The sequence below is a fragment of the Nannobrachium achirus genome, assembly GCF_963921795.1.
Source record: "Nannobrachium achirus genome assembly, chromosome: 16".
Taxonomy (NCBI): domain Eukaryota; kingdom Metazoa; phylum Chordata; class Actinopteri; order Myctophiformes; family Myctophidae; genus Nannobrachium; species Nannobrachium achirus.
Genome location: NC_137823.1, coordinates 21,496,779 through 21,524,450, shown reverse-complemented (window position 1 = coordinate 21,524,450; position 27,672 = coordinate 21,496,779). Strand labels below are relative to the sequence as shown.

Sequence of the window (27,672 nt, the reverse complement as noted above, 5' to 3'; positions counted from 1 at the left end):
TTTGTGTGTGCACTTTAGATAAAGGTCCTTAGATTGTGTGTAGAATGTTTCATGCAAATTGCAAAAATAAATCCTAACGGGTTTAAGCGTTTCACAAACTGCTCAAAATGATATAGCGCCCCCCTTTGGCCAATTGGGGTAAGATTGGTTTTAGTGATATTTGGACTAACACTCTACATCTTTGCCAAATGCCATGAACATGTTACTTTGCATGTATGATTTAGAGGCAGAAGAATAATTTGCATAAAACTGCAATATTCATTGAATTTATTTTAAAAAGCATGTTTCAATTTTAAAGAAATCCGATCTGACAGATCTTTAGATATCGGTCCAAAGTTCACGTAAAAAAAGTTTTGTGCACGTGGAGTGAAAATTCCAGAATAAAAGCGGGTTTACGCGTTTTACAAACTGCTCAATATGGTGGAAAATCGGGGGGCGGAGCTTACTTAACAACGACACAGATGTCTTCCGCTCGAGTCAAAGCACGCGTGTAACAAGTTGCATGTCTTCAAACGAAACGAGTCATGACTTATGCCCGTTTGAAGTTTGAATTTTCAAACGCTTCGTATAGCGCCCCCCTTTGGCCGATTGGAATAAAATTGGTTTCAGTGATACTTTGACTAACCCTCCACATCTTTGCCAAATGCCATGAACGTGTAACTTTGCATGTATGATTTAGAGGCCGAAGAATAATTTGCATAAAACCGCAACATTGATTGAATTATTAATAAAATATATTTCACTTTAAAAGAAATCCACCGAGACTAGTTTGACCGTATTGGTCCAAAGTTCATGTGAAAAAAGTTTCATGCGCGTATCGCAAAGATCCCAGGAGGAGATAGATTTTTACTGTTTTTCATATAATTCCAAATTCTGATGGATCTAAAGATCAGAGGTCAAAAGTCAGAGCGTAAAAATTGTTCGGCATGAGGAGACGCATACGTGTATACAGGTTTCATGGCTGTACGTATAACAGAGCATGAGCTATACCTGTTCAAAGTTCGCACTTTCGAAGGCTTCCTACAGCGCCACCATTTGGCCGATTGCTGTAAAAAGTAATAGCACACGTCGCCACAGTAAGCTGAACACATTGATGTTTTTATTTTCATTTTCTCACTAAGTATGTAGGAGTAGAAAGGAACCGAAGTTTTGAGGAGAACTTGATATGACGGTTAGATATTGTCACTAGAAAAATATTGTTCCTTCGAAACAATTGTGGGCTCGCTTCAAGCCAGAAAACAATGGCTATAAAAGTACAAAACGTCAAGATCGCAGGCAGTGCTCTCTTTGACGTTACTGACGTCAAAGATTGGTCCATTTTGTTCCAAAAATGTGTTGTGCAAAAGTTGACCCGCTGGTGGCGCTATAACAGGCCAATGTAAGAAGGGTGGTATCTGTTCCTTGACCTATTGGGAATGTGTTTGCAAGATTTCACGCACATTGCAGGCTGTGTTCATGATTTGAGGTGTTTTTGGCTTTGGCCACTTTATCGCTGCTTGCAGCTATATTCATTTTTTTTTTTTTGTGTGTGTGCACTTCATAGGCATATTAGATAAAGGTCCTTAGATTGTGTGTAGAATGTTTCATGCAAATTGCAAAAAAAAATCCTAACGGGTTTAAGCGTTTAACAAACTGCTCAAAATGATATAGCGCCCCCCTTTGGCCAATTGGGGTAAGATTGGTTTTAGTGATATTTGGACTAACACTCTACATCTTTGCCAAATGCCATGAACATGTTACTTTGCATGTATGATTTAGAGGCAGAAGAATAATTTGCATAAAACTGCAATATTCATTGAATTTATTTAAAAAAGCATGTTTCAATTTTAAAGAAATCCGATCTGACAGATCTTTAGATATCGGTCCAAAGTTCACGTAAAAAAAGTTTTGGGCACGTGGAGCGAAAATTCCAGAACAAAAGCGGGTTTACGCGTTTTACAAACTGCTCAAAATGGCGGAAAATCGAAGGGCGGAGCTTACTTAACAAAGACACAGATGTCTTCCGCTTGAGTCAAAGCACGCGTGTAAGCAAGTTGCATGTCTTCAAACGAAACGAGGCAAGACTTATGCCCGTTTAAAGTTTGAATTTTCAAACGCTTCGTATAGCGCCCCCCTTTGGCTGATTGGAATAAAATTGGTTTCAGTGATACTTTGACTAACCCTCTACATCTTTGCCAAATGCCATGAACGTGTAACTTTGCATGTATGATTTAGAGGCCGAAGAATAATTTGCATAAAACCACAATATTGATTGAATCATTAAAAAAATATATTTCACTTTAAAAGAAATCCGACCAGACTAGTTTGACCGTATTGGTCCAAAGTTCATGTGAAAAAAGTTTTGTGCGCATAACGCAAAAATCCCAGGAGGAGATAGATTTTTACTGTTTTTTATATAATTCAAAATTCTGGGGGATCTAAAGGTCAGAGGTCAAAAGTCAGAGCGTAAAAGTTGTTCGGCATGAGGAGACGCATACGTGTATACAGGTTTCATGACTGTACGTATAACAGAGCATGAGCTCTATCTGTTCAAAGTTCGCACTTTCGAAGGCTTCCTACAGCGCCACCATTTGGCCGATTGCTGTAAAAAATAATAGCACACTTCGCCACTGTAAGCTGAACACATTGATGTTTTTATTTTCATTTTCTGTCTAAGTATGTAGGAGTAGAAAGGAACCGAAGTTTTGAGGAGAACTTGATATGACGGTTAGATATTGTCACTAGAAAAATATTGTTCCTTCGAAACAATTGTGGGCTCGCTTCAAGCCAGAAAACAATGGCTATAAAAGTACAAAATGTCAAGATCGCAGGCAGTGCTCTCTTTGACGTTACTGACGTCAAAGATTGGTCCATTTTGTTCCAAAAATGTGTTGTGCAAAAGTTGACCCGCTGGTGGCGCTATAACAGGCCAATGTGAGAAGGTTGGTATCTGTTCCTTGACCTATTGGGAATGTGCTTGCAAGATTTCACGCACATCCCAGGCTGTGTTCATGATTTGAGGTGTTTTTGGCTTTGGACACTTTATCGCTGCTTGCAGCTATATTTATTATTATTATTTTATAATTTTTTTGTGTGCACTTCATAGGCATGTTAGATAAAGGTCCTTAGATTGTGTGTAGAATGTTTCATGCAAATTGCAAAAAAAATCCTAGAATAAAAACGGGTTTAAGCGTTTTACAAACTGCTCAAAATTATATAGCGCCCCCCTTTGGCCATTTGGGGTAAGATTGGTTTCAGTGATATTTGAACTAACCCTCTACACTATTTTGTCATGAAAATGTGACTTTGCTTGTATGTTTTAGAGGCAGAAGAATAATTTGCATAAAAATGCAATATTGTTTGAATTATTTAAAAAAGCATGTTTCAATGTTAAAGAAATCCGATCTGACAGATCTTTAGATATCGGTCCAAAGTTCGCGTAAAAAAAGTTTTGTGCACGTGACGCGAAAATTCCAGAATAAAAGCGGGTTTACGCGTTTTACAAACTGCTCAAATTGGCGGAAAATCGAAGGGCGGAGCTTACTTAACAACGACACAGATGTCTTCTGCTTGAGTCAAAGCACGCGTGTAACAAGTTGCATGTCTTCAAACGAAACGAGTCATGACTTATGCCCGTTTGAAGTTTGAATTTTCAGACGCTTCGTATAGCGCCCCCCTTTGGCCGATTGGAATAAAATTGGTTTCAGTGATACTTTGACTAACCCTCCACATCTTTGCCAAATGCCATGAACGTGTAACTTTGCATGTATGATTTAGAGGCCGAAGAATAATTTGCATAAAACCGCAATATTGATTGAATTATTAAAAAATGATATTTCACTTTAAAAGAAATCCACCGAGATAAATCTGACCGTATTGGTCCAAAGTTCATGTGAAAAAAGTTTTGTGCGCGTAACAAAAAAAACCCAGGAGGAGATAGATTTTTACTGTTTTTCATATAATTCCGAATTGTGGGAGACCTAAAGGTCAGAGGTCAAAAGTTAGAGGGTAAAAGTTGTTCGGCATGAGGAGACGCATAAGTGTATACAGGTTTCATGGCTGTATGTATAACACAGCATGAGCTATACCTGTTCAAAGATCGCACTTTCGAAGGCTTCCTACAGCGCCACCATTTGGCCGATTGCTATAGAAAATAATAGCACACTTCGCCACTGTAAACTGAACACATTGATGTTTTTATTTTCATTTTCTCACTAAGTATGTAGGAGTAGAAAGGAACCGAAGTTTTGAGGAGAACTTGATATAGTATATAAATAAATAAATAAATAAATAATGACAATATCTAAAGTGTGCTCGCCTTATAGGCGAGCCCACAATGAACATGCAATTTGATCTTGTGCCACATCCTGTTTTGTTATTAATTGTGGGCTCGCCAGTACCTGGCGAGCACACTTTAGATATTGTCATTATTTATTTATTTATTTATTTATTTATCTAGTAAGTAGACGGGATCTTCGGTTCCTTTCTACTCCTACATACTTAGTGAGAAAATGAAAATAAAAACATCAATGTGTTCAGTTTACAGTGGCGAAGTGTGCTATTACTTTTTACAGCAATCGGCCAAATGGTGGCGCTGTAGGAAGCCTTCGAAAGTGCGAACTTTGAACAGGTATAGCTCATGCTGTGTTATACATACAGCCATGAAACCTGTATACACTTATGCGTCTCCTCATGCCGAACAACTTTTACCCTCTAACTTTTGACCTCTGACCTTTAGGTCTCCCACAATTCGGAATTATATGAAAAACAGTAAAAATCTATCTCCTCCTGGGTTTTTTTTGATACGCGCACGAAACTTTTTTCACATGAACTTTGGACCAATACGGTCAGATTTATCTCGGCGGATTTCTTTTAAAGTGAAATATCATTTTTTAATAATTCAATAAATATTGCGGTTTTATGCAAATTATTCTTCTGCCTCTAAATCATGCATGCAAAGTTACACGTTCATGGCATTTGGCAAAGATGTGGAGGGTTAGTCAAAGTATCACTGAAACCAATTTTATTCCAATCGGCCAAAGGGGGGCGCTATACGAAGCGTTTGAAAATTCAAACTTCAAACGGGCATAAGTCATGACTCGTTTCGTTTGAAGACATGCAACTTGTTACACGCGTGCTTTGACTCAAGCGGAAGACATCTGTGTCGTTGTTAAGTAAGCTCCGCCCTTCGATTTTCCGCCACTTTGAGCAGTTTGTAAAACGCGTAAACCCGCTTTTATTCTGGAATTTTCGCGTCACGTGCACAAAACATTTTTTTACATGAACTTTGGACCGATATCTAAAGATCTGTCAGATCGGATTTCTTTAACATTGAAACATGCTTTTTTAAATAATTCAAACAATATTGCATTTTTATGCAAATTATTCTTCTGCCTCTAAAACATACAAGCAAAGTCACATTTTCATGACAAAATAGTGTAGAGGGTTAGTTCAAATATCACTGAAACCAATCTTACCCCAAATGGCCAAAGGGGGGCGCTATATAATTTTGAGCAGTTTGTAAAACGCTTAAACCCGTTTTTATTCTAGGATTTTTTTTGCAATTTGCATGAAACATTCTACACGCAATCTAAGGACCTTTATCTAACATGCCTATGAAGTGCACACAAAAAATTATAAAATAATAATAATAAATATAGCTGCAAGCAGCGATAAAGTGTCCAAAGCCAAAAACACCTCAAATCATGAACACAGCCTGGGATGTGCGTGAAATCTTGCAAGCACATTCCCAATAGGTCAAGGAACAGATACCAACCTTCTCACATTGGCCTGTTATAGCGCCACCAGCGGGTCAACTTTTGCACAACACATTTTTGGAACAAAATGGACCAATCTTTGACGTCAGTAACGTCAAAGAGAGCACTGCCTGCGATCTTGACATTTTGTGCTTTTATAGCCATTGTTTTCCGGCTTGAAGCGAGCCCACAATTGTTTCGAAGGAACAATATTTTTCTAGTGACAATATCTAACCGTCATATCAAGTTCTCCTCAAAACTTCGGTTCCTTTCTACTCCTACATACTTAGACAGAAAATGAAAATAAAAAGATCAATGTGTTCAGCTTACAGTGGCGAAGTGTGCTATTATTTTTTACAGCAATCGGCCAAATGGTGGCGCTGTAGGAAGCCTTCGAAAGTGCGAACTTTGAACAGGTATAGCTCATGCTCTGATATACGTACAGCCATGAAACCTGTATACACGTATGCGTCTCCTCATGCCGAACAACTTTTACGCTCTGACTTTTGACCTTTGACCTTTAGATCTCCCACAATTTGGAATTATATGAAAAACAGTAAAAATCTATCTCCTCCTGGGATTTTCGCGTTACGCTCACAAAACTTTTTTCACATGAACTTTGGACCAATACGGTCAAACTAGTCTCGGCGGATTTCTTTTAAAGTGAAATATATTTTTTTAATAATTCAATCCATATTGCGGTTTTATGCAAATTATTCTTCAGCCTCTAAATCAAACATGCAAAGTTACACATTCATGGCATTTGGCAAAGATGTAGAGGGTTAGTCAAAGTATCACTGAAACCAATTTTATTCCAATCGGCCAAAGGGGGGCGCTATACAAAGCGTTTGAAAATTCAAACTTTAAACGGGTATAAGTCATGCCTCGTTTCGTTTGAAGACATGCAACTTGCTTACACGCGTGCTTTGACTCAAGCAGAAGACATCTGTGTCTTTTTTAAGTAAGCTCCGCCCTTAGATTTTCCGCCATATTGAGCAGTTTGTAAAACGCTTAAACCCGCTTTTAATCTGGAATTTTCGCGTCACGTCCACAAAACCTTTTTTTACATGAACTTTGGACCAATATCTAAAGATCTGTCAGATCGGATTTAAAAGAAAATTTGAAACATGCTTTTTTAATAATTCAATGAATATTGCAGTTTTATGCAAATTATTCTTCTGCCTCTAAATCATACATGCAAAGTAACATGTTCATGGCATTTGGCAAAGATGTAGAGTGTTAGTCCAAATATCACTAAAACCAATCTTACTCCAATTGGCCAAAGGGGGGGGCTATATCATTTTGAGCAGTTTGTGAAACGCTTAAACCCGTTAGGATTTTTTTTGCAATTTGCATGAAACATCCTACACACAATCTAAGGACCTTTATCTAATAAGCCTATGAAGTGCACACACACAAATAATAATAATAATGAATATAGCTGCAAGCAGCGATAAAGTGGCCAAAGCCAAAAACACCTCAAATCATGAACACAGCCTGCAATGTGCGTGAAATCTTGCAAGCACATTCCCAATAGGTCAAGGAACAGATATCACCCTTCTTACACTGGCCTGTTATAGCGCCACCAGCGGGTCAACTTTTGCACAACACATTTTTGGAACAAAATGGACCAATCTTTGACCTCAGTAACGTCAAAGAGAGCACTGCCTGCGATCTTGACGTTTTGTACTTTTATAGCCATTGTTTTCTGGCTTGAAGCGAGCCCACAATTGTTTCGAAGGAACAATATTTTTCTAGTTATTATTATGATTAGTATTGTGCTCTTGTTAAAGTGAGGATTTCTCTTTCCTCCGGCAAAATCTTTTATTTTGGTCATCCTGTACTTGCCTTGTACATTTTTTGTTTACCTTGTGTTAATATGATTGTTTGTCTTTAGTTTTCTGTGTTTTTTAGATTGTCATTACTTTTTACAAGACTAAGTTAAAAGGAAGAAGACACAAACTATCTGTATGCAACTTTATCTGCATTAAAAACATTTTCAAAACAAATAAAACTTGATTGATCTGGCTTCTGCTTAGTGGAATGTGATCGGTTAAGCCACCAGGGGGTGCCCTTCTGCATCCCTATATGACTGTAAAGAGTTATCCAGGGATAGATTTGCTGAGGAGGAAATCTATGCCTCTGCTATTTTGAGAGGTCACAATGTTTTAAGCAAAGTGGTACTTGATAATCACATGATCTATAATACAGATTAAAGGATGATCTATTTGTTGAGAGCGTAAATAGTTAAGGAAGCACTTGGGTTCAGAGGGGAAGGGCCTTGAGGCCAAATTATACTTGCTGTTGTCCAATATAGTATGTACTTCAATAAATAATCATGAACAAACATGAACATGACATTCAATAGGGGATATGTGTGTGAATAAAAGAGCGTCAGAAAGGGGTCCGGTATCCTGGTCACATTTGTTCTTGTACTACTTTCATCTCTCAATTTTGTGGTCATGCCAATGAACCTCCCCCCTCAGATTTCTGTGTTGACTCTGCAGTTGTATCCTACCGGCTCACCTGCCAGTGAGGAGACCCCACCGGGAGGAAAAAGAGCTGGTGACGATAGTCACAGCATAACGCATGATCATAACGGACCCTGGCGGCTATGCGAACGCCGCAAGCATAATAATTTTTCCTTTTTACGGTGTGCAGCTCACTGTAACCTATACCTTCAGGAATCTTCTGCTGCTCCTCGTCTTGCGCCTCCCCTTCTCCACCTCCCTCGCCCCTTCCCGCTCCTCCCTCTCCTCCTCCTGAGCGATTGATGTTCTCCACCTCCTTCCAGTAGTCGTCCATCGCCAGCTCATCAAGGGAGTCCTGGACGACACAAACACATTTAGACACATTTACGAATACACATCAAGTAGCATTTGCATTGATCAGGGTTTCTCTGAAGTGTACCTCAGAATACTTGGTAATATTTAGAATTAATAACTTCAATTTAATCACTTAGACCCTCTGAGTAAAACGCACCCAACTTTCACTGCGTTCGTTTTCAATTTCAAACTACACTAAAGCTCTTTGCCAACGCGTTGTGAGCTTATAGATCTGCTATTTTTGGTGAATGTTCCTGCCGGAATAGTTATGATGGGCATCAAATGGTTAAATGTATACATTATAAAGTTGTTTTCAATCTGTCCTAATGGAAATTAATATTCTCTCTAGTTTTCCTTGTGACTTGGAGTGCCTAAGACCGTAAGACGTTCCCAGACGTTTTAACCTCCAAAGCCAAAAAAGTGTGAGAACCTCTGGCATAGATGCAGAAACGCATGCATAATACACAACAATGTGTGGCAGTGGCTCAGGAGGTAGTGTTTTGATTCTCCGGCTGCCTTAAGTCAGAGGGCCCCATCTTGGCTTACCCCTTATGCATAGACCTTTTGGGATTATACATTATTTTTAATCGTGAAAAGCCGACAAGCTCACAACTTGTCAATGTAGATTGGCTATTTTTACAATTTTTAAAAGTTTTTTTTTATGCCATAAAAGGTTTAGGCATGAGGGGTAAGGCGGTGTGCAAGATAGGGCCCAAAGTGTCCTCGAGCAAGACATAGAGCCCCTAACTGTTCTCCATGAGCAGGTTGGTGTGCCTTCCATGGTTTCCTTCACCGTCAGTACAGTATATACTGTAAATGTACTGTAAAATACACAAGTGTGTTTGTGGCATTGCCCTCTTAAACACTTTCAACTGGCATTCAAATTTTGAAACCTTTTCAAAAAAGGTATAAAATCATCCAGATTCCTAACCTGGGAGTTGCAGCGGTTGTACGCAGGCCGCGATGCAGGCCTGGGGCTGCAGTGGGCGTTGAGCCTGGGACTGGAGCCTGGCTTGGGGCTGGAGCCGGGCAGGGACCTGGGGCACGGGGCGGGGGCGGTGGCGACCGGGCGGGGAAGCGATGGCGAAGCGCTGGCGGCGGGTCCTCCGGGCCTCTCACCAGGCAGTGGGTTCTGTGTTTGCTGCACGCTGTAATGGCCTGTTCTGCGACTGGAGGGAAAGACGGGACAGAAACACAAGGCCCGACACGTTCAAATAGGCAGATGGGTGGATAGACAGCCAGGCAGGCAGAAGAGTCAGCCGGTTGTTCAGCAAATATATAGATACATGTAGATACCATTATTATCCCAAGGGGGAAAATCAGTCGCCCGGAGGCAGCCGCCCGGAGGCAGCACAGCAGTTTAAGGATATTTAAAGTTACAGAGAAAATTGTACAGTAAAAGAGGGAACGAAGAATATATACATAAAGTGTCAAAAACATTCAACGCTCATAAGCGTTAACAGCCATACTTAAAAAAGTAAATAGCAATACTTAAGCTCAACTTATCAATACAGTGCCAAACAAAAGTGTCCATAACAGTCAGTGCTAGTTCAATGCTACAACTATCTCACCGCCTTGTCAAACACAAGCAATTAAATACTCAATACTACTAACACAACCCAATAGTGCAGAGCCAAAGAAAAAAAGTGTCTATTAGTCAGTGCAAGAAAAACTAAAAGAAAGGTCAGTCAGGTACAGTAGACAGAAGGAGATGTGGTCAGTCTGTTAGATCAGTGTTTCTCAAACTTTCACATTTCAAGGTCTCCCCTTAACTCTGACAGCGTACAAATGGAACTAAATGAACCCTAACGAGTTCATTTGGTTCCATTTGTACACTGTCAAGAGTTACAAGACTTATGGGTGAACTTAGACCCCCATAAAGGAACCCAGAAAGTCCCTGGAATCCACTTTGAGAACCACTGTGGTGGATAAACAACAGTCAAGACTAAACTGTTATGACTAGCAGAGAACGGGACAGACAGGTAGACAACTAATCCTTCAAGACAGACAGGCAGTAAAGTGTGGTTTGTACTACAAGTTTTGCGCAGAAATAGACGATCCACAAGCTCGTGCTGTTTCCGGCATGCCACTTAAGTAAAATTAAGCTTTAGTTTAGACAGAGAGGCAGACAGGAGTATAAGTAAACCCATCCATCTCCTCTAACCATAGAATAGACAGCAACATAGACAGCAACATGCTGAATTCCCAGCTTGACAACTAATGAGGAAAACACTGCTGGTGAACTAAGAATAGCAGCTGGTAGAGGTAGTGTGACACACACACACACACACACACACACACTGGCCCAGCAGCACTGCACACAGCCTAGCCAGGATGAGATGAAGCCCAGCTGGCATGAATCAAGTCATAATTTGAGCAAATTTGGCTTTAATCAAGAAGTAAATGTTTGAATAGAACCTTCACCTTCATGGTTGTGTGTATGCATGCACTGCACAGAGACAGACAGACACACAACAACAACTATGGGTGGGCGATATATGGTGATAAATGTCGTTGAGACAATACAATGTCTCCATGATGTGCCATTTCAGAGATATCGTATATATCGTGATACAATGAGGGAGCCTTATAAAAGAATCCTGTTGAATTGTTAATACAGAGATTCATTGCAGAATTTAAACGTGCATTTTGGTCTAAATCAGTAGTTCTCAAACTTTAAAATGTCAAGCTCTCAACTCAACCTTTAACCAAATGGTCCCGTAATGGTCCATTTGGTTTCATTTGTATACTGTCAGAGTTACATACTTGTAAGGGTCAATTTAGAACTCCCAAAAGGAACCCAGAGAGTCCCTGGAACCCACTTTGAGGACCACTGGTCTAAATGGTCTGTTAGTCATTTTTCCTAGTAACTTGAAAAATAACCATAAAAAAACTACTTTAAAAAGAATTGTGATTTCCATATCACCCACCCCTAACAACAACAACGCAGCTGTTTAATTCCCCCTGTCGATGTCGTTTTCCATATTTGGGAAGCCCCATGCAAAAAGTTCTAGTGTTTACTGCTGACATTTTGGGGAATGCAAATACAGGAAAACAAATATCAAAGTGAGAGACAGACGCACTCTTATTCTAAGGTGGGGCTGCGCTGCTTTCTAAACCCTGCTCAACAAGACGGTCTAATAACTAACTCGGTGGCGTCCAACTGTATATGTAAAGTATTTTGCATATTATATTAAATTCAAATAAGGGACACCTGGCTGGGCGTCCCTTATTTCCAAGAAAAAAAAGTGATGTCCCCTCCAAAATAATAGATAATCCAACTGTATATGTACAGTATTTTGTATATTATATTAACCACTCCGCATCCATATTCTGGTGGGAACATTTGCAGGGAAATCGACAAGAGATTTAGTTTAGACAGAAAAAGGCGCTCCAAGTAAAGAGAACTCGGGCTCAGGGGTCCTCAAGAGTTACTTCCGGGAGGCCGCTAAATCTTCAGATAGGAACCTTTTTTTGATTTTTTTGTCTTTTTTATTTTTTTCACATTAACCACTTGAACCCCAGCTGTAGCATCCCTACTCTCTGTCTAGGGCATACATGGGCAACTGGCGGCCCGGGGGCCACATGCGGCCCCCACCTTCACTTAATGCGGCCCACGGGTTAATACTGGAATACTAATATTAATGTTACAATTCCAAACATGACCTGCTTTAATTCCGTCAGTCTATCTTAGTAGCTTAATGACTAGTATAGTAGTATTAAAATGTATTTTTTTATGTCCAATGTATTTGTATTTAGGTTAATAAAGTTAACATGAGTATATCACTAAATGTGTTTGAAATTAAATCAAAATGTTAAATTTAAGGATTCCAATTAAAAAAGAACAACAAATTATTCAGGATTCCAGTTCAAAATAAGCAAAAATAGCCGATCTACAAGCTCAAAACGCATCGCAGCGCGATGCGTTTTGAGCTTGTAGATCTGCTATTTTTGCTTCTTTTGTATGAGATACTAGAATGACAAAGTAGGACGTAGCAATATGCAATGTGGCCCTCTGGAGTGAAGGTGGAAATATAGTGGCCCTCGCCATCATCAAAGTTGCCCACCCCTGGTCTAGGGGAACATTAGCCAAAAATAGCAGATCTACAAGCTCACAATGTGAGCTCCAATACAGTACTGTTGATAGCGCTGTTTAACACATCTATGAATTAAATCAATGAGAAGGTTCAATTCTAACAAAATGTAATACAACACACAGTGGGGGTCCCTGCTTCATCACAAATATGTATTTCAAAAGATGAAAAGATTGAAAAATGTAATTTTATTTTTAGAAATTGAATACTTTTATACATTTTCAAACGAACAAGCAAACACATTTAAGAAATTCCACAAATAAAGTATAATAATATTAAGAAGTAATGATAATTGCCGACCTACAAGCTCTCAACACTGGCCGAAGCGACGCGTTGTGAGCTTGTAGATCAGCTATTTTCACTCGTTTGGGTCCCAGGAAAATGTCTAATTTCTCTTTTGGGTCATGGGCTAAAAGGTTTTAGAGTAACAAAGTTTTTCCCCCATTCTGAAATTCCCATAGACTTTTTTTCATATAGTGTCATATAAGAACAAATGATCTCAGCGGTTTATCTCATATGGATATGAAGAATCAACTGATGGTGAGAAAACGCAAATGTTACTATGGCCGAATTAGTTACATTTTCACCAGAAACAGACTGTATCAAATATGAGTGACTGACTATCATAAACCATACAGACCATTTGTTTATTTTTGGGACCAGAATGCTTATATGAGACGATTTTAAGATGACTCAATGTTATTCTCCATAGAGAAATTACTTCCGTGAACCGGGGGATGAGAGAGTGACATCATGACTTCAGTACTCTATAAGGGACACGTCTTTCTCTTTTAGTTTCCAAACGAGAGACGGTTCCTTATTTCAAGGGACTGTTTGCAATGGCAACCCTCCTGGAAAAGGCAAACAATAACTTCCAGGAACTGGGAAGAAAAACAGAAAGAGGTTTTCTGTTGTGTGGACATTACTTCTCCCCTTTTCATCTTCAGCAGGGAAATAAGATTAGTAGGGGCTGCAATTGGTTACAAAAAAAGAAGAAAGAAAATCTAATTTGGGCATGTCTTTATAAGCAAATAATCGGAACTGATGAAAATAGAAGACAGCACATCACAGTCGTGACATGTTGTGGGCTTGCAGATCTGCTATTTTCACTATTTATTTACTGCAACGCCATTGTGTGATGATGTATAAAATAGGGCTTAACACATCTACTGCCTCTTAATCTGAAGGTTGCTTGGTGCCTCGGCGCCACGTCGTTTCCTCCGTCGGCCGCCGCTATTATTTTGAAGGGCCGGAAGGGGGTTGTTTTTGTTTTTTTGGATTATCACTTGACGGCAACGATTACGTCATCTAGTCACATGACAGTGTGCGACAAGAAGATGAAGATGGCTGCGCCCTGCCTTTTGCCTTGTTTACATTTAGATCTGCTGCAAAATGTCTCAAAATGGCTATTTTGTTTAAATGAAGTTTCTTTATGGGCCTCGCCATTGACTTAACATTGAGGAGCTTCACTTCGCGTGCACGCCCAACGTGCGTTGTAAACAAATCGCCGACATTACCGATGCGAGCGGGACCGGAGCGACATTAAGTAAGTAATAATATCTTTACTGTATATACAGTAAGATTCACAGTCCTCACCGTCAACGGCGCCATGGTATTAACCCTTTCAATGACAATCCTCACCGTCAACGGCGGCAGATGGGTTAAGTGGTTAATTGATTCGTTGATATATAATCTTCGGAAGAACATAATAAAGCACTTCTTGGTTATTAAATGCATAGAAAAAGTAACCGATTCAATTAAGTTCCAGCCTTGGAGATTAGAATGTCAGCCTATGTAGTGCTGTGTGTGTGTGTGTGTGTGTGTGTGTGTGTGTGTGTGTGTGTGTGTGTGTGTGTGTGTGTGTGTGTGTGTGTGTGTGTGTGTGTGTGTGTGTGTTATACTGTATATGAACTCAACCTAGGTTAACACACACACACACACACACACACACACACACACACACACACACACACACACACACACACACACACACACACACACACACACACACACACACACACACACAGTTAAATATTTATGACCTAGCACCATGTAAAAGAGCACGCTCATTATGCGCAGTTACACAACAGCTAATGACTGACTTCGCACAGAAAGCAACAGATAATGACTTCAAACAGAAAGCAAACGGATACTGTAAACCTCATTTACACAAAGGGCCAATCACGTAATGACCTGAGAGCGGTCCACACTACTAGAGCCTGACCGATTTCTCTTTTTGCTCCGATGCTGAACCCGATTTATGAGAGGAAGATAAGATAAAGACCTTGTTGATCGAGTTGGGGAAGTTCAGGAGCCAAAGACAGCAGTTAAACACAGATTACAGGGCAAGGGGGGAAAAGTGCAGATGATAAATGATGGGGGAAGGGGGCGAAGAAATCATGTGGACCCACCCGGGGGTCCCCTCATCATTTCTATTGGGGTGGGAGGTATGATGTTTACACCCGACAGAGACGATATATTATGGCATTCGTTATAAGTTTTCTTTTATTTATTTTTATTTTTATCCCACGATTTTGTGACCCATTTTTCACCCAGTGCCAATTATCTAATGTAATCCTGGGCGCTACACTCCCTCTGCCAACCTGGGGAGACAACGGACTGACCTCATGCTTCCTTTTACGCACAAGGAGTCCAAGTTGCTTCTTTTCACCTGACAGCCTAACAGGGGGGAGTTTCCCCGGCTATATCAGCCAAACTCAAACCATTTTACAATACGACTCCTATAGTACAGTGGTTCTCAAAGTGGATTCCAAGGACTATGTGGGTTTCTTTAGGGGGGTCTAAATGGACCCATACAAGTCTCTAACTCTGACAGTGTACAAATGGAACCAAATGGATCCAATGGTTCCATTTACACTGTCAGAGTTAAGGGGAGACCTTGACATTTTAAAGTTTGAGAAACAACGCTATAGAACAGTCCAGGCAGCCAGTCAAAACAATAGTTGTACAGATGACAAATCTCTTCTAAGAGGGGCTTTCATTCATCAGGCACTATTTGTGGGCAACGCTCCTGGCAAAAACCCAATCAAAGGAGCCACAGCTATTAATACATTTTCTGGCCACAGGCTGTGTGTGTGTGTGTGTGTGTGTGTGTGTGTGTGTGTGTGTGTGTGTGTGTGTGTGTGTGTGTGTGTGTGTGTGTGTGTGTGTGTGTGTGTGTGTGTGTGTGTGTGTGACGCAGCCATCAGTCACCCAGTGCCTGTCCCGTGTATCACTGCCACATGGAGCTGAACACCCCTGATGTCATAACTCAGACTGTGTCATGTGAGTGGCAGCTACTCAATAAAAAAACAAAATGAATGGAACCTCATTGTTAACGACCTTCGTCCGAAACAGGATGTCATGATGGGGTTTATCTTGTTCAACTGCCAGTTCATCTTCCCATTAAAAAGATTGATTGTGTCATCATCTTTCTTCAACATTGTTCTCAGTTGAGACAAGATGAGGATGAGAAGACCTGAAGTAATGAATTCAGTCTCTATGTGTAGCAGCAAGGTGTGAACACACGTGTACCACTCTTCCCACTTCCTAAAGGTCACACGTCTTACTGTGACAAATTATCCTACTATAGGACAAAAGAGATCTCTCTCTCCCTCCCTCTCTCTCTCTCTCTCTCCGCCTGTGCAATTGCTAAGGAACGTGGTCTAAACGCAACTTAATAAGCTAATTAAAGTTATACCATGTAACTTTTTTTATAAAACAAATCTTAAAATGGTCCTAACTGTTAAATCGCTAAAGTTTTAGAACCCCCACTTCAAAAGCCTTCTCTTTATATGTTTTCTATGAGCCTTGAGGGGGGGAGAATTTCGCGGCAAAATGACGTCATCATACTACCGGCCAATCACAGCGAGGGTTATACACTGCCGGCCAATCACAGCGCATCTTGGAGTGGGGTCGCTAGGGCGGCCATATTTGTAGTCTCCCGTGTGTCTCTATACTCGGGTGCACGGTGAAGCATGGGTGAAGGAGTGTATCTCCGGAATGGCTGAACGCACAGGAACCAGGGACCCCTCAAAAGATAGATCTCGGCGAGGTGGAGGCAGACGCGGGGGTGTGAGAACCGAAAAACGGCCGAAAGACGCGGACGCGACCGAGGTTTGCTATAGAGCTACTGACCACAAGTTGAGCAAATTACACAGTATAGCTTTAAGACACCATTTCACACATGTCTAATGGGAAGGAAATTATGAAGTGATGAAGTTTTGGTTGTTAAAGGTCACCATGACCTTATGTTCTTAGCCCCATTCTCATGAAGGTGATCTCAGGGAATCTAGAACAAACGTCAAACTTGGACGCAAGGATGAACGAACTGATTAGGAATTTCCTGGTCAAGGGCAGAGTTCACTGTGACCTTACCAAACACATGTCATACTGTACGTCAATAGCTTACATTTCACCATTTATGAAATTCCTTCAAAGTGTTCACTTTATGGCTCAAGTCACCCCTGTAAATAACGTGTTCATCCACGGCACCCCTGTTACTTTATAGCACCTTACATTTACGGTATGTCACGGTACGTTGATAGAACATCCGTTTCCACTAGGACAGCTTGAACATAAGTTTATACTTGATTTTTAACCACTTGAACCCCAGCATCCCTATTCTAGGGGGGAATTCACCCAAAATAGCCACATTGTACCACCACAGTCTAAGTGGTTAAACTGAAGTGATATTAATAAATTCCAAATACAAGTATTGTGAGCACCTCTGGACTTGCGTCATGGTGGCACCCTAGGGTGGCACTTCTCAAAGTGCAGCCACTTTGAGAAGCCCTGCTCTACATTACCATCAGTCTCTTTCTTGGCCCAACTCCATTTCTCCGTCCATTGTTGGTCTCATTCTGAGCATTCTTGGCATATTGCAGCATGCAAAGGTGACCAATCAGACAAAAATGAGTGGGTGAAAAATCCTCCCTCCTCAGATAAACCGCACATTCCTGCCTCATAAAAAAGTGCACATTCATATCTCTGGGTCTGCAAAAATGGACATAAAGGTCTTTCTTTTTAGCTCTCTGAATCAAATTTACTTTTCTTTTCATTCGCTGTGTAGACAGAGCAGTATACTGTAGGCTAAAACACTTACACAACAATACCATCACCATTCACTTTATGTTCATCAACTCGGGTCTAAGCAAGACAGCCTTAACATCAACAGTTAAACTCCAAGCAGCCACATACCACAGCAGACCTCCCAAGACATGTACTAACATGTGTGTGTGTGCACTGTGCAGACACATAGAGCAGGGGTCTTCAACATTTTCAGGCCAAGGACCCCTTAGTTGAGAGAGAGATGAAGCAGGGACAACCTTTTCATAGATTCCATATACGATCATCAGTGTATTTTGGATTCATGTCAATTTGTGTTTTCAGATATTTAACCACTTGAACCGTCAATACTTAATAAACTTGACCTTTCACTCTGTACTTAGTCTGCTCTTTTCCCCCCAAATCTCTTTGCCGAAAATAGCCGATCTACAAGCACACAACGCCTCGCAGGCGGTGTGAGCTTGTAGATCTGCTATTTTTGGCTCAAGTTCTCCAAATATGGACGCTAGGGTTCAAATTGTTAATATAAAAAAGGAGGGCCCCCTGTAGTAACTCTGAGGACCCCCTAGGGGTCCTGGACACCCTGTTTTCAGACCCCTGAAATAATGGTCGAGCAGTCATACAGCCTTGCTCGCACAAGCATCCACAGATCCAGCATTTACCACTTTTAGCCCTATACTAAAGATTCTACTACAATTCTACTACAATTGGTCCCACACCGCAGGAGGTGGTAATCAATGGCACTCTGGTATAAGTTTGAAAGAGAGGATTGCTCTTTTAAAAGGTGTAGCCTATTGCTATTTAGTTTTGTGTTCACCTTGGGAGCGTGCAGCAGCCTGCGTGTAATGTAACATGCCAATGATTAAGATCACCACCACCCTGTGAGGAAAAAGGCAAACACAGCTTCAACAGATGTGTGGGCATAGATAGATAGCAGCCATAATGGACAAATATGGTTTTTGTTTATGAGAGAAAACTAAAGACGATCCGGGCAACTGCCAACATGTTTGGACCTCGGGCCCGACTCGAGACATGTTGGCAGTTGTCTTAAAGGCGTTTCCTCCTTTTTACTCCTGGCTGCCTGGATCGTCTGTTGCTTACTCTCATGTTTGATCCAGTTTGATATGTGAGCGCCATCAACACTTTTAACTGTTCTCCTGTGAGCACCTAATTGTTCTGTTTCTCTGACGTTCAATTGTTTGGTTCATGTTCATGTCTTGCAAATGTTGTTTGCTGCTGACCACCCATGTGTTAAGTCAAAGTGTCACTTTGAGTCCAAACATGAGGGGTCTTTCAAAGATCAAGCAGACAAGGCAGTCAATCAAATGTCGAGGTATGCGACCTCCGACCCCGACTGATGAATAAGATACGGTGGGACGGTAGTCTGAGCTCAGGTAGGGTCCAATGATCATTACGATGTCCTGAAGTGAAAAATAATGTTTAAAACAAAATAAATTGTTATATATTTAAGCCATCACAATAATATGTTGGATTTTTTATTATTTTGATGAAGAGTCATATTTATATTTAATGTGTCACACTGACTACCTGAAAGTAAATACAAAAAGAAATGTCAAAAGATCGTTTTGCCTATAATGACATGCCCAAAATATGGATGTGACAAAGCATTTCTATTTTATATAGCACCTATCCAAACAAAGCGCTTTACCTTCACCCGCCAACGGGTTGGCAACCATGCAAGGAACCAGCAGCCATGCAAGGAAGCAAGCCTGCTCATCGGGAACAGTTAAGGGGTTCAGTGTCTTGCTCAAGGACACATCAACATGAAGCCAAGAATCGAACCGGCAACCTTCCGTTTCCCCAGCGGGTCGCTCTACCTCCTGAGCCACTGCTTCTGTTTGTTAGGAAGTAACACTTGGCATTCTGACTGAATGGAAACCCGTCATCTACTACTTCCTCTAATTCGCCTCTGCACTTCCTCTCCACCTCCTCCCTCACAAGAGACCTCTACCCTCCTCTTCCTCCTCTAAATCAGTGGTTCTCTAAAGTGCGTTCCAGGGACCCTCAGGGCTTCTAAATGGACCCTTACAGCCAGGTCTTTAACTCTGACAGTGTACAAATGGATCCGTAAGGGTCCATTTGGTTCCATTTGTACACTGTCAGAGTGAAGGAAGGATCCTTGGAATTTTAAAGTTTGAAACCCACTGCTCACAACAGTACCCATTGTTGTTCCCCCTCTAATATCTACCTCTTTTAGGGCTACAGCTATATCTTAGCGATTATTCTACCCAGATTTATTTTTTAATCATTGTTTTAAAAGTTTGAATCCAGAAGACTGATTATCGACTTAAGCCCTATTGCCCTACAGTGGTGTTGAAACAAAACAACGAAAATAGATCATCTCACAAGCTCACAAAGTGCCGCGATGCGACGTGTGGGGACATTGTACTAGTAGATCGCCTATTTTCGCTGGTTTGGATTTCATTCATTATGTGGCAGCCCTAAGCTATCCTCTATTCCTCTTCTCTGTTCTCATGTTGGTTGTCTCTCCCTCCTCCTCCTCTTCTTGGCTCGCTGCGAGGACAGAAAGGACAAACGTGCTTCCTGATTCTCTGTCTTGAATTTCCTCTTTTCTGTTGACACTGACAGTGGGCTCTATTTTGATGGTCTTAAGTACCAGCTCTTATGCCTTAACTTAAAGGCCTGTCCATACTGTCTCTGACCACCGAACCTTTCGTCGGAAAGGTCCGGTTCAACTACAAAATGACTTCACTCTGAAAGCTGCACGTCGGAAAGTTGGAACTCTATGGAGACAGTATGGACAGGCTTTTAAGTAAGGGCATAAGAGCTGGTACTTAAGACAATCAAAATAGAGCCCTCAGATATAAACTTATGAAGACCTCACATCCCATGATGGAAGAAGGAAGTGCTTTAGATCCATTTGTTACACTGAATCCTGGGCTGCTTCATTCATGGCAACACAAACACATCTGTTGTGTGTTAAAGAACAGCTAAACAACAGTAAAGGACCAAACCCACCCAAAGAAAACACAGAGTATGATTCCTTGTGGTTCAACACTTGGAACTGTGTTGGAACATGTTTTTGGGTGCAACCCGAACCCGTGCCAAATCATTGTACTGTATCGTCACTGTCGGGTAAAAACCTCCCATCTCCATATTCTGACTTTGTGTGATTTTTCGTGAATTAACACCCTAGTTGATCATAGTACAGCGCCTCACAAAAGCATCAAAAGTAGCAGATCCACAAGTTCGAAAGGCAGGGTGAAGCGACGCGTTACGAGCTTGTAAATCTGCTACTTTTGAATTTGAATCATGATAAGTCACAGTTTTGGACATTGACAAAGACAAAGACGATACTGTGTGTGTGTGTGTGTGTGTGTGTGTGTGTGTGTGTGTGTGTGTGTGTGTGTGTGTGTGTGTGTGTGAGGATAAAACAAAACAGGTTTTGCTTCAGTGATTCTTTTTATACACGTGACCATAAATAAAAGCGGTAAGAATGAGAGTGTGTGTGTGTGTGTGTGTGTGTGTGTGTGTGCGCGCGTGCGTGCGTGCGTGCGTGCGTGCGTGCGTGCGTGCGTGCGTGCGTGTGTTTGTCAATTTTTGATTTACAGCTGTCATCAATCCTTGGCCTATTTATAACTCTGTTGTGAGAGTTAATGATTAACCAGTCTCGTATCTGCATGTGTGAGTGCATGTGCAAGTCCCCAATGTCAAGGTCCAGATGTCCTCACAAGAAGTGAGGTCATTTCTTCTTGTGAGAGCCCTTCACCAGGGACTCTCACAAGTTGGTTTGTGGTGCCATGAAATAGTCCATGGTTTTGTGTACAAGGGTTAGGGGTTGTAATGTACACAGAGGGACATATGAATGAAGACTGTGAGGACCAGTATTCATTGTGTTGGCTAAAACAGGGGTCTTCAACGTTTTCAGGACAAGGACCCCTTAGTTGAGAGATGAAGCAGGGACCCCCACAACCTTTTCATAGATTCCATATAGTATCATTGTTTGACAGCACAATCATCATTTGGTTTCATGTCAATTTGTGTTTTCAGATATTTAACCACTTGAATCGTCAATACTTAATAAACTTGACCTTTCACTCCGTACTTAGTCTGCTCTTTTTCACCTCTACACCAAACCTCTTAGCCGAAAATAGCTAAAGTTCAAGCACTTGGAGGACCCCCTGTAGTAGCTCTGAGGACCCCCTAGGGATCCCGGGCCCCCTGTTGAAGATCTACAAGCTCACAACACGTGAGCTTGTAGATTGGTTATTTGCGGCATGCGACCAAGTGTAAAATCTGCCATTACGACGCCATCAATGGCCCGGCAAAATACCGTCGCGGCCCAGTGTCGCCGTGAAAAAATCATTTGTCTGCAGACCCCCATCTGGAAATATGTTGTGCAATTGGGATGCCCATACAAGATTTGCATATTTAAAATGTTTTAAAAACCTTCTACTTTTTCCCCCCAAGATTCTTTTTTTCATAGACCTGGTTTCTTATTCCTCTCGCAAACTCTGGCAACACTGATTGCACCATGTAGAGAGCAGTTGAACTCCACAGACACCCAACAAACCGCCAAAGATGATTAGAAACTGCCAACGATGATTCGAGAGAGGAGGGTGAAATTTCTGACTGGGCTGCGGAGCAAACCAAACAACAGCTCTACGTCACTGGATCAGATATATAAGATATAGTCATAGAGGAAAGAAATACATTTCTTCTTTAAAATCTTTAAAATGTTTTCATAGCTAAATAGGAACTTAAAGTGTGATACTATGTTAGTCCCATTCAGGCAAACCGGGAACAGAATTGATTGATTGATCATGAAAATAAAAATGCTCTGAAAATGCATTCGGTCCACCCACTTAATATGGGTGGTCCACAAACATTTCCGAGATTCTCAAGTGGGTCCGGATCCAGAAAGGATTGGGAACCTCTCGACAGAGTGGACACTGGACAGTACATGCTGTCCAACACTCTCTTTCTATTCACAGAACCATGATGTTACAAAAATGTAAAACATGCACAAGTTCCTGTCACGTTTCACCATTCAATCAACCACTCTGATTTCTCAAACACTGTGGTTATGTGACCACACACAGCACACACACACACACACACACACCACACACCACACACCACACACCACACACACACACACACACACAGTGAGTCATTGAGTCCAATGTACTTAAGTTTTGGGTACATTGGACTGTCTTGCATTCCTTTCATATCTCCTTACCCATAACCTCAACCTCAACCCTATGAAATTCAATAAAACCCAATTAGGTCCACAAATGTTCTCCACAATGACAACATTTCCTGACTTAGGCCACGTGTTTTGTTCCCAAATATGGCTTGCGAAAGGAAAATGCATACGCACGCACACACACACACATACGCATTACGCACGTGCACAAACAAACACACAAGTGGCAGTGCTTCTCTCCTCAAGGTTATTGTTGCACTGTAGTGTGTGCACGAGAGTGTGTTTGTTTTATTAACAAGGGTAAAGCCACATGACCGCGCGCGTGCACGCAGTCGTGTGTGTGTATGTGTGCATGTGTGTGTGTTCTACTCTTTGTAGTTTGTACCTTGGTACACACACCTTTCTTATCTCATCAGCTCAGAGCTGCCAAGACAGTTCAGACGTGTGTGTTGAAACACCAAGGAAAGCATTCAGACCTGACAGATGTATAGAAGTACTTCTTACATTCACACATGGACACAGCTGTAAGTCACTGTCATTTAACCAGTAGTGGAAAAAGTACTCACATTTTTTCAGGACTTGAACCAATCAGTGACATCTCGATTGCGGCCAGATCAAGTCAAACCATGACTAGTCAGATCTGGCCTAGAATATCACCTGATTTCAACCAACATAAATCCTGCCCACGAAAACGGACGTCCTGGATTAATCAGAGAGGGTCCGATCGAGGCCAGATAAATATCATAACTAGTCAGATATGTCCCAGAATATATAACCTTACATGCTCATAATATATTTCAACTAACATTATAAACAACTAGAAGGTCGGGCGGCCCAGCGTCTAGTCGGCGACCTGGCCAACTCGGAACAATGTAAATAGGGAATGAATGCCCCGCCCTTTAATGCAAACCCCATTATACCTGTTTTCATAGGACCCGTTTTGACCATCTGTCTGCCTGTGTCCATTTATGCCCATATATGGAGATATCTGTATCTGTCTGTCTGTCTGTCTGTCTGTCGGCGTCCATTTTATGTCCATATATGGAGATCACTGCAGTTATAGTTCTGGGTCCATTTTATGCCCATATATGGAGATATCTGTCTATCTGCGTCCATTTTATGCCCATATATGGAGTATCTGTCTGTGCCTCCAACTGTGTTGCAGACACAGTGCCGGTTCCCCCTTTAATGCAAACCTCATTATACCTGTTGTCATAGGACCCGTTTTGAACATCTGTTTGCCTGTGTCCATTTATGCCCATATATGGAGATATCTGTATCTGTCTGTCTGCGTCCATTTTATGCCCATATATGGAGATCTTTGACCATCTGTTTGCCTCTGTCCATTTATGTCCATATATGGAGATATCTGTATCTGTCTGTCTGCAATCCATTTTATGCCCATATATGGGGGCATTCATTTTATGCCCATATATGGAGAACGCGCGTGCCCGTGGGACGAACGGTTCTCGAGATACGCGGATTACATACATACATACACACTCACAGAGATTTTTTGTTGACTCATGTGGCGTACGTGATGTCAGAGCCTTTTATGAAGTGATATCTGTATCTGTCTGTCTGTCTGTCGGCGTCCATTTTATGTCCATATATGGAGATCACTGCAGTTATAGTTCTGGGTCCATTTTATGCCCATATATGGAGATATCTGTCTATCTGCGTCCATTTTATGCCCATATATGGAGTATCTGTCTGTGCCTCCAACTGTGTTGCAGACACAGTGCCGGTTCCCCCTTTAATGCAAACCTCATTATACCTGTTGTCATAGGACCCGTTTTGAACATCTGTTTGCCTGTGTCCATTTATGCCCATATATGGAGATATCTGTATCTGTCTGTCTGCGTCCATTTTATGCCCATATATGGAGATCTTTGACCATCTGTTTGCCTCTGTCCATTTATGTCCATATATGGAGATATCTGTATCTGTCTGTCTGCAATCCATTTTATGCCCATATATGGGGGCATTCATTTTATGCCCATATATGGAGAACGCGCGTGCCCGTGGTGACGAACGGTTCTCGAGATACGCGGATTACATACATACATACACACTCACAGAGATGTACTTGAGTAAAAGTACATTAGTACAAAAGATCTATAATAATGATCCATCCAGCAGTTATGTAATTGTGACAGCCAGTCCTACAAAGTGCCTGTACAACAACACTGATGCTGGTAGTAGTGTCTGTCCTGCCACATGCGGGCAAGGAGGCTGATCAGCAGATGGCTGAGTCAAGTTTCGAGGAAGGAAAGTCAATGGGCTATTTGAGGCCATGACCTGGGCGCGTGTGTGTGTGTGTGTGTGTGTGTGTGTGTGTGTGTGTGTGTGTGTGTGTGTGTGTGTGCGCGCGCTTGCGTGCGTGCGTGCATGCGTGTGTGATGGACTAGTATCATTCCATTCATACATGGTTTCGAGTCACCAAGGGACATTTAACATCATGACATGACAGCTTATTTCGGTTTCGTAAAGATCCATTACAAACAAACAGACAGAGATGGATGGAAACATGTGATTAATCATGGTAATAATCATGATATGGCAGCAGTGTGAACCACAGCCTTCCCAGGAAGTCGACTCAGCCAGTTTTACTGCATGGAAGTGTGACGAGAGGAACTGTGTCGCGCTTTCTGAGGAACTGTGTGTGCGTGTGTGTGCGTGTGTGGAACTGTTTGTGTTGTGTGTGAGGATTGTAACTGTGTGCGTCTTCTTGTCTGAGGAAACTGTATGCAGTGTTCACGAAGGAGAGAAATTGTGTGTGTGTGTGTGTGTGTGTGTGTGTGTGTGTGTGTGTGTGTGTGTGTGTGTGTGTGTGTGTGTGTGTGTGTTGTATTCCATTCAAATCAACAGGTGCCAGCTGCCATCTGTAAGAGACAGCTTGCCTCTGTTCTCTCTCTCTCTCTTACACACACGCACACACACACACACACACACACACACACACACACACACACACACACACACACACACACACACACACACACACACACACACACACACACACACACACACACACACACACACACACACACACACACACACAGAGTTACAGTTACTGACCTCAGCTGTGACATGCTGTTTGAATGTACAAACGATCCGCCTCTCTCTGCCCAACGCATCAAACACACCAGCGTGCTACGCTGTGTCCTATATCGGGGCCTTTTAATGGGTACACATGTACCTAAAGTCCTCGGTGTACCTCTGAGAGGGTGTGCCACTAGATATAACCAAATGCACCGGAAAGAGTGCGTTTGGTTACATTCGTATTTCGTACACTCTCAGAGTTCGAATGACACTGTGTGGTTTTACAGAGAGCGAGCTAGTTGGCAAAGACAAACACATCCTCATTAGAATTGAGCCTGTCTGTCTGTCTGTCTGTCTGTCTGTCTGTCTGACTGACCTTGGCATTCACGTAAGCCACTGATCCCTCTCTGTGTTTGCCTCCGTCTCCCGTTCTCTCCCTGTCTCTCTGTGTGTTGTTCAGCTCAGCGCCTGTAGCTTTCTCTTACTGATTTATGGACGCCTGCAGAAAATGTATTCCGCGGCCAGTGATCATCAGGAAAACAAACTACAGTAACTAACACAGACAACAACCAAGGTCACACACACAACACAAGACCCAACAAACAAAATGCAACATAGAATAATAAGGATGATGATCGATGGATGATTCTTCTCATTAGTATCTGCTTGACCCAGTGCATACATGTGTTGAATGTGTTAACTTGATGTCATCAAATAGACTGACATATGTGCACAATTATAGGAGATACATATTCTACTAATTGTGTTCTTTTCCATGTCTCATATCTTCCGTTTCATGCCATGTGTCCACTCCAGTACTCTATATGAATCATCTCTGTCGAATGGAAACCTCATATGTACAAAACTGTTAGTCTTCAGGATTCAAATTCAAAAACGGCAAAAGTAGCAGATCAAACAAGCTCAAAACGCTTGCATACTCCTTTAACTGTGACTGTGTAAAAAGTGCTAAAATGGATGTAATGCCTCTATTAGTCTAAATCAATGTATATGACATTTCTTCAACATTAGAGAGGAAACATTGAGGAGGGGCATAGAGTTCTTGTCTTACGTTTCATATTTGACAGGTTGTTTGAACACAAATCTGTAACGGTAACAGTGTGTGACAGGGGTCTGTGAGCATCTAGGCATGGGGTGAGCGCTAAAGTGCTTCACATTCATACACCGATGGCGGAGGAAACCGTGCAAGGCACCAGCAACCTGCTCATCGGCAGCAGTTAGGGCTTCAGTGTCTTGCTCAAGGACACTTCGGGCTTGCAGCAAGGAATCGAACCTGGAACCTTCGGATTCCAAGACGGCCCGCTCTCACTCCTGAGCCACTGCCGCCCCGGACACATCATTTAAGCATAAGTTAACCTTAAGGCTCCTTAGGTTGCATGAGTAGTGATGGAAGCAGGCTCTGTCTCCCTGTGTGTCTAACTAACCAGCGGTGTCTCTGTCTCTCATTTCCTGGCTGTGGGGAAACAATGACCATAACGCTAAGCCCACAAGTCAACCTAGACGGGGCACGCACACGCACAAACACACGCGCACACATACACTCACACGTGTACGTACACACACACACACACACACACACACAGAAAGAGGACTGTGGGAAGCGAGACAAAGGTTGGTTGTAACGTGATGCTGTTTTTCTCTAGCTAGCCGGACAAGCCATCTGGAACGTACGCAGGCACACACGCACGTGCACGCAG

General features: G+C 41.8%; 1 protein-coding gene across 1 annotated transcript in view; it reads right to left on the bottom strand.

Moving 5' to 3' along the window:
• Positions 1–27,672, bottom strand: part of arhgap18 (Rho GTPase activating protein 18) — a 50,610-nt gene that overhangs the window by 21,074 nt on the left and 1,864 nt on the right. The window contains exons 2-3 of the mRNA XM_080745243.1: positions 9,492–9,729; positions 8,414–8,561 (exon numbers count right to left, since the gene is read on the bottom strand). Of these exons, the coding sequence (XP_080601369.1) occupies positions 8,414–8,561; positions 9,492–9,729 (386 nt within the window). The remainder of the gene's footprint in view (positions 1–8,413; positions 8,562–9,491; positions 9,730–27,672) is intronic.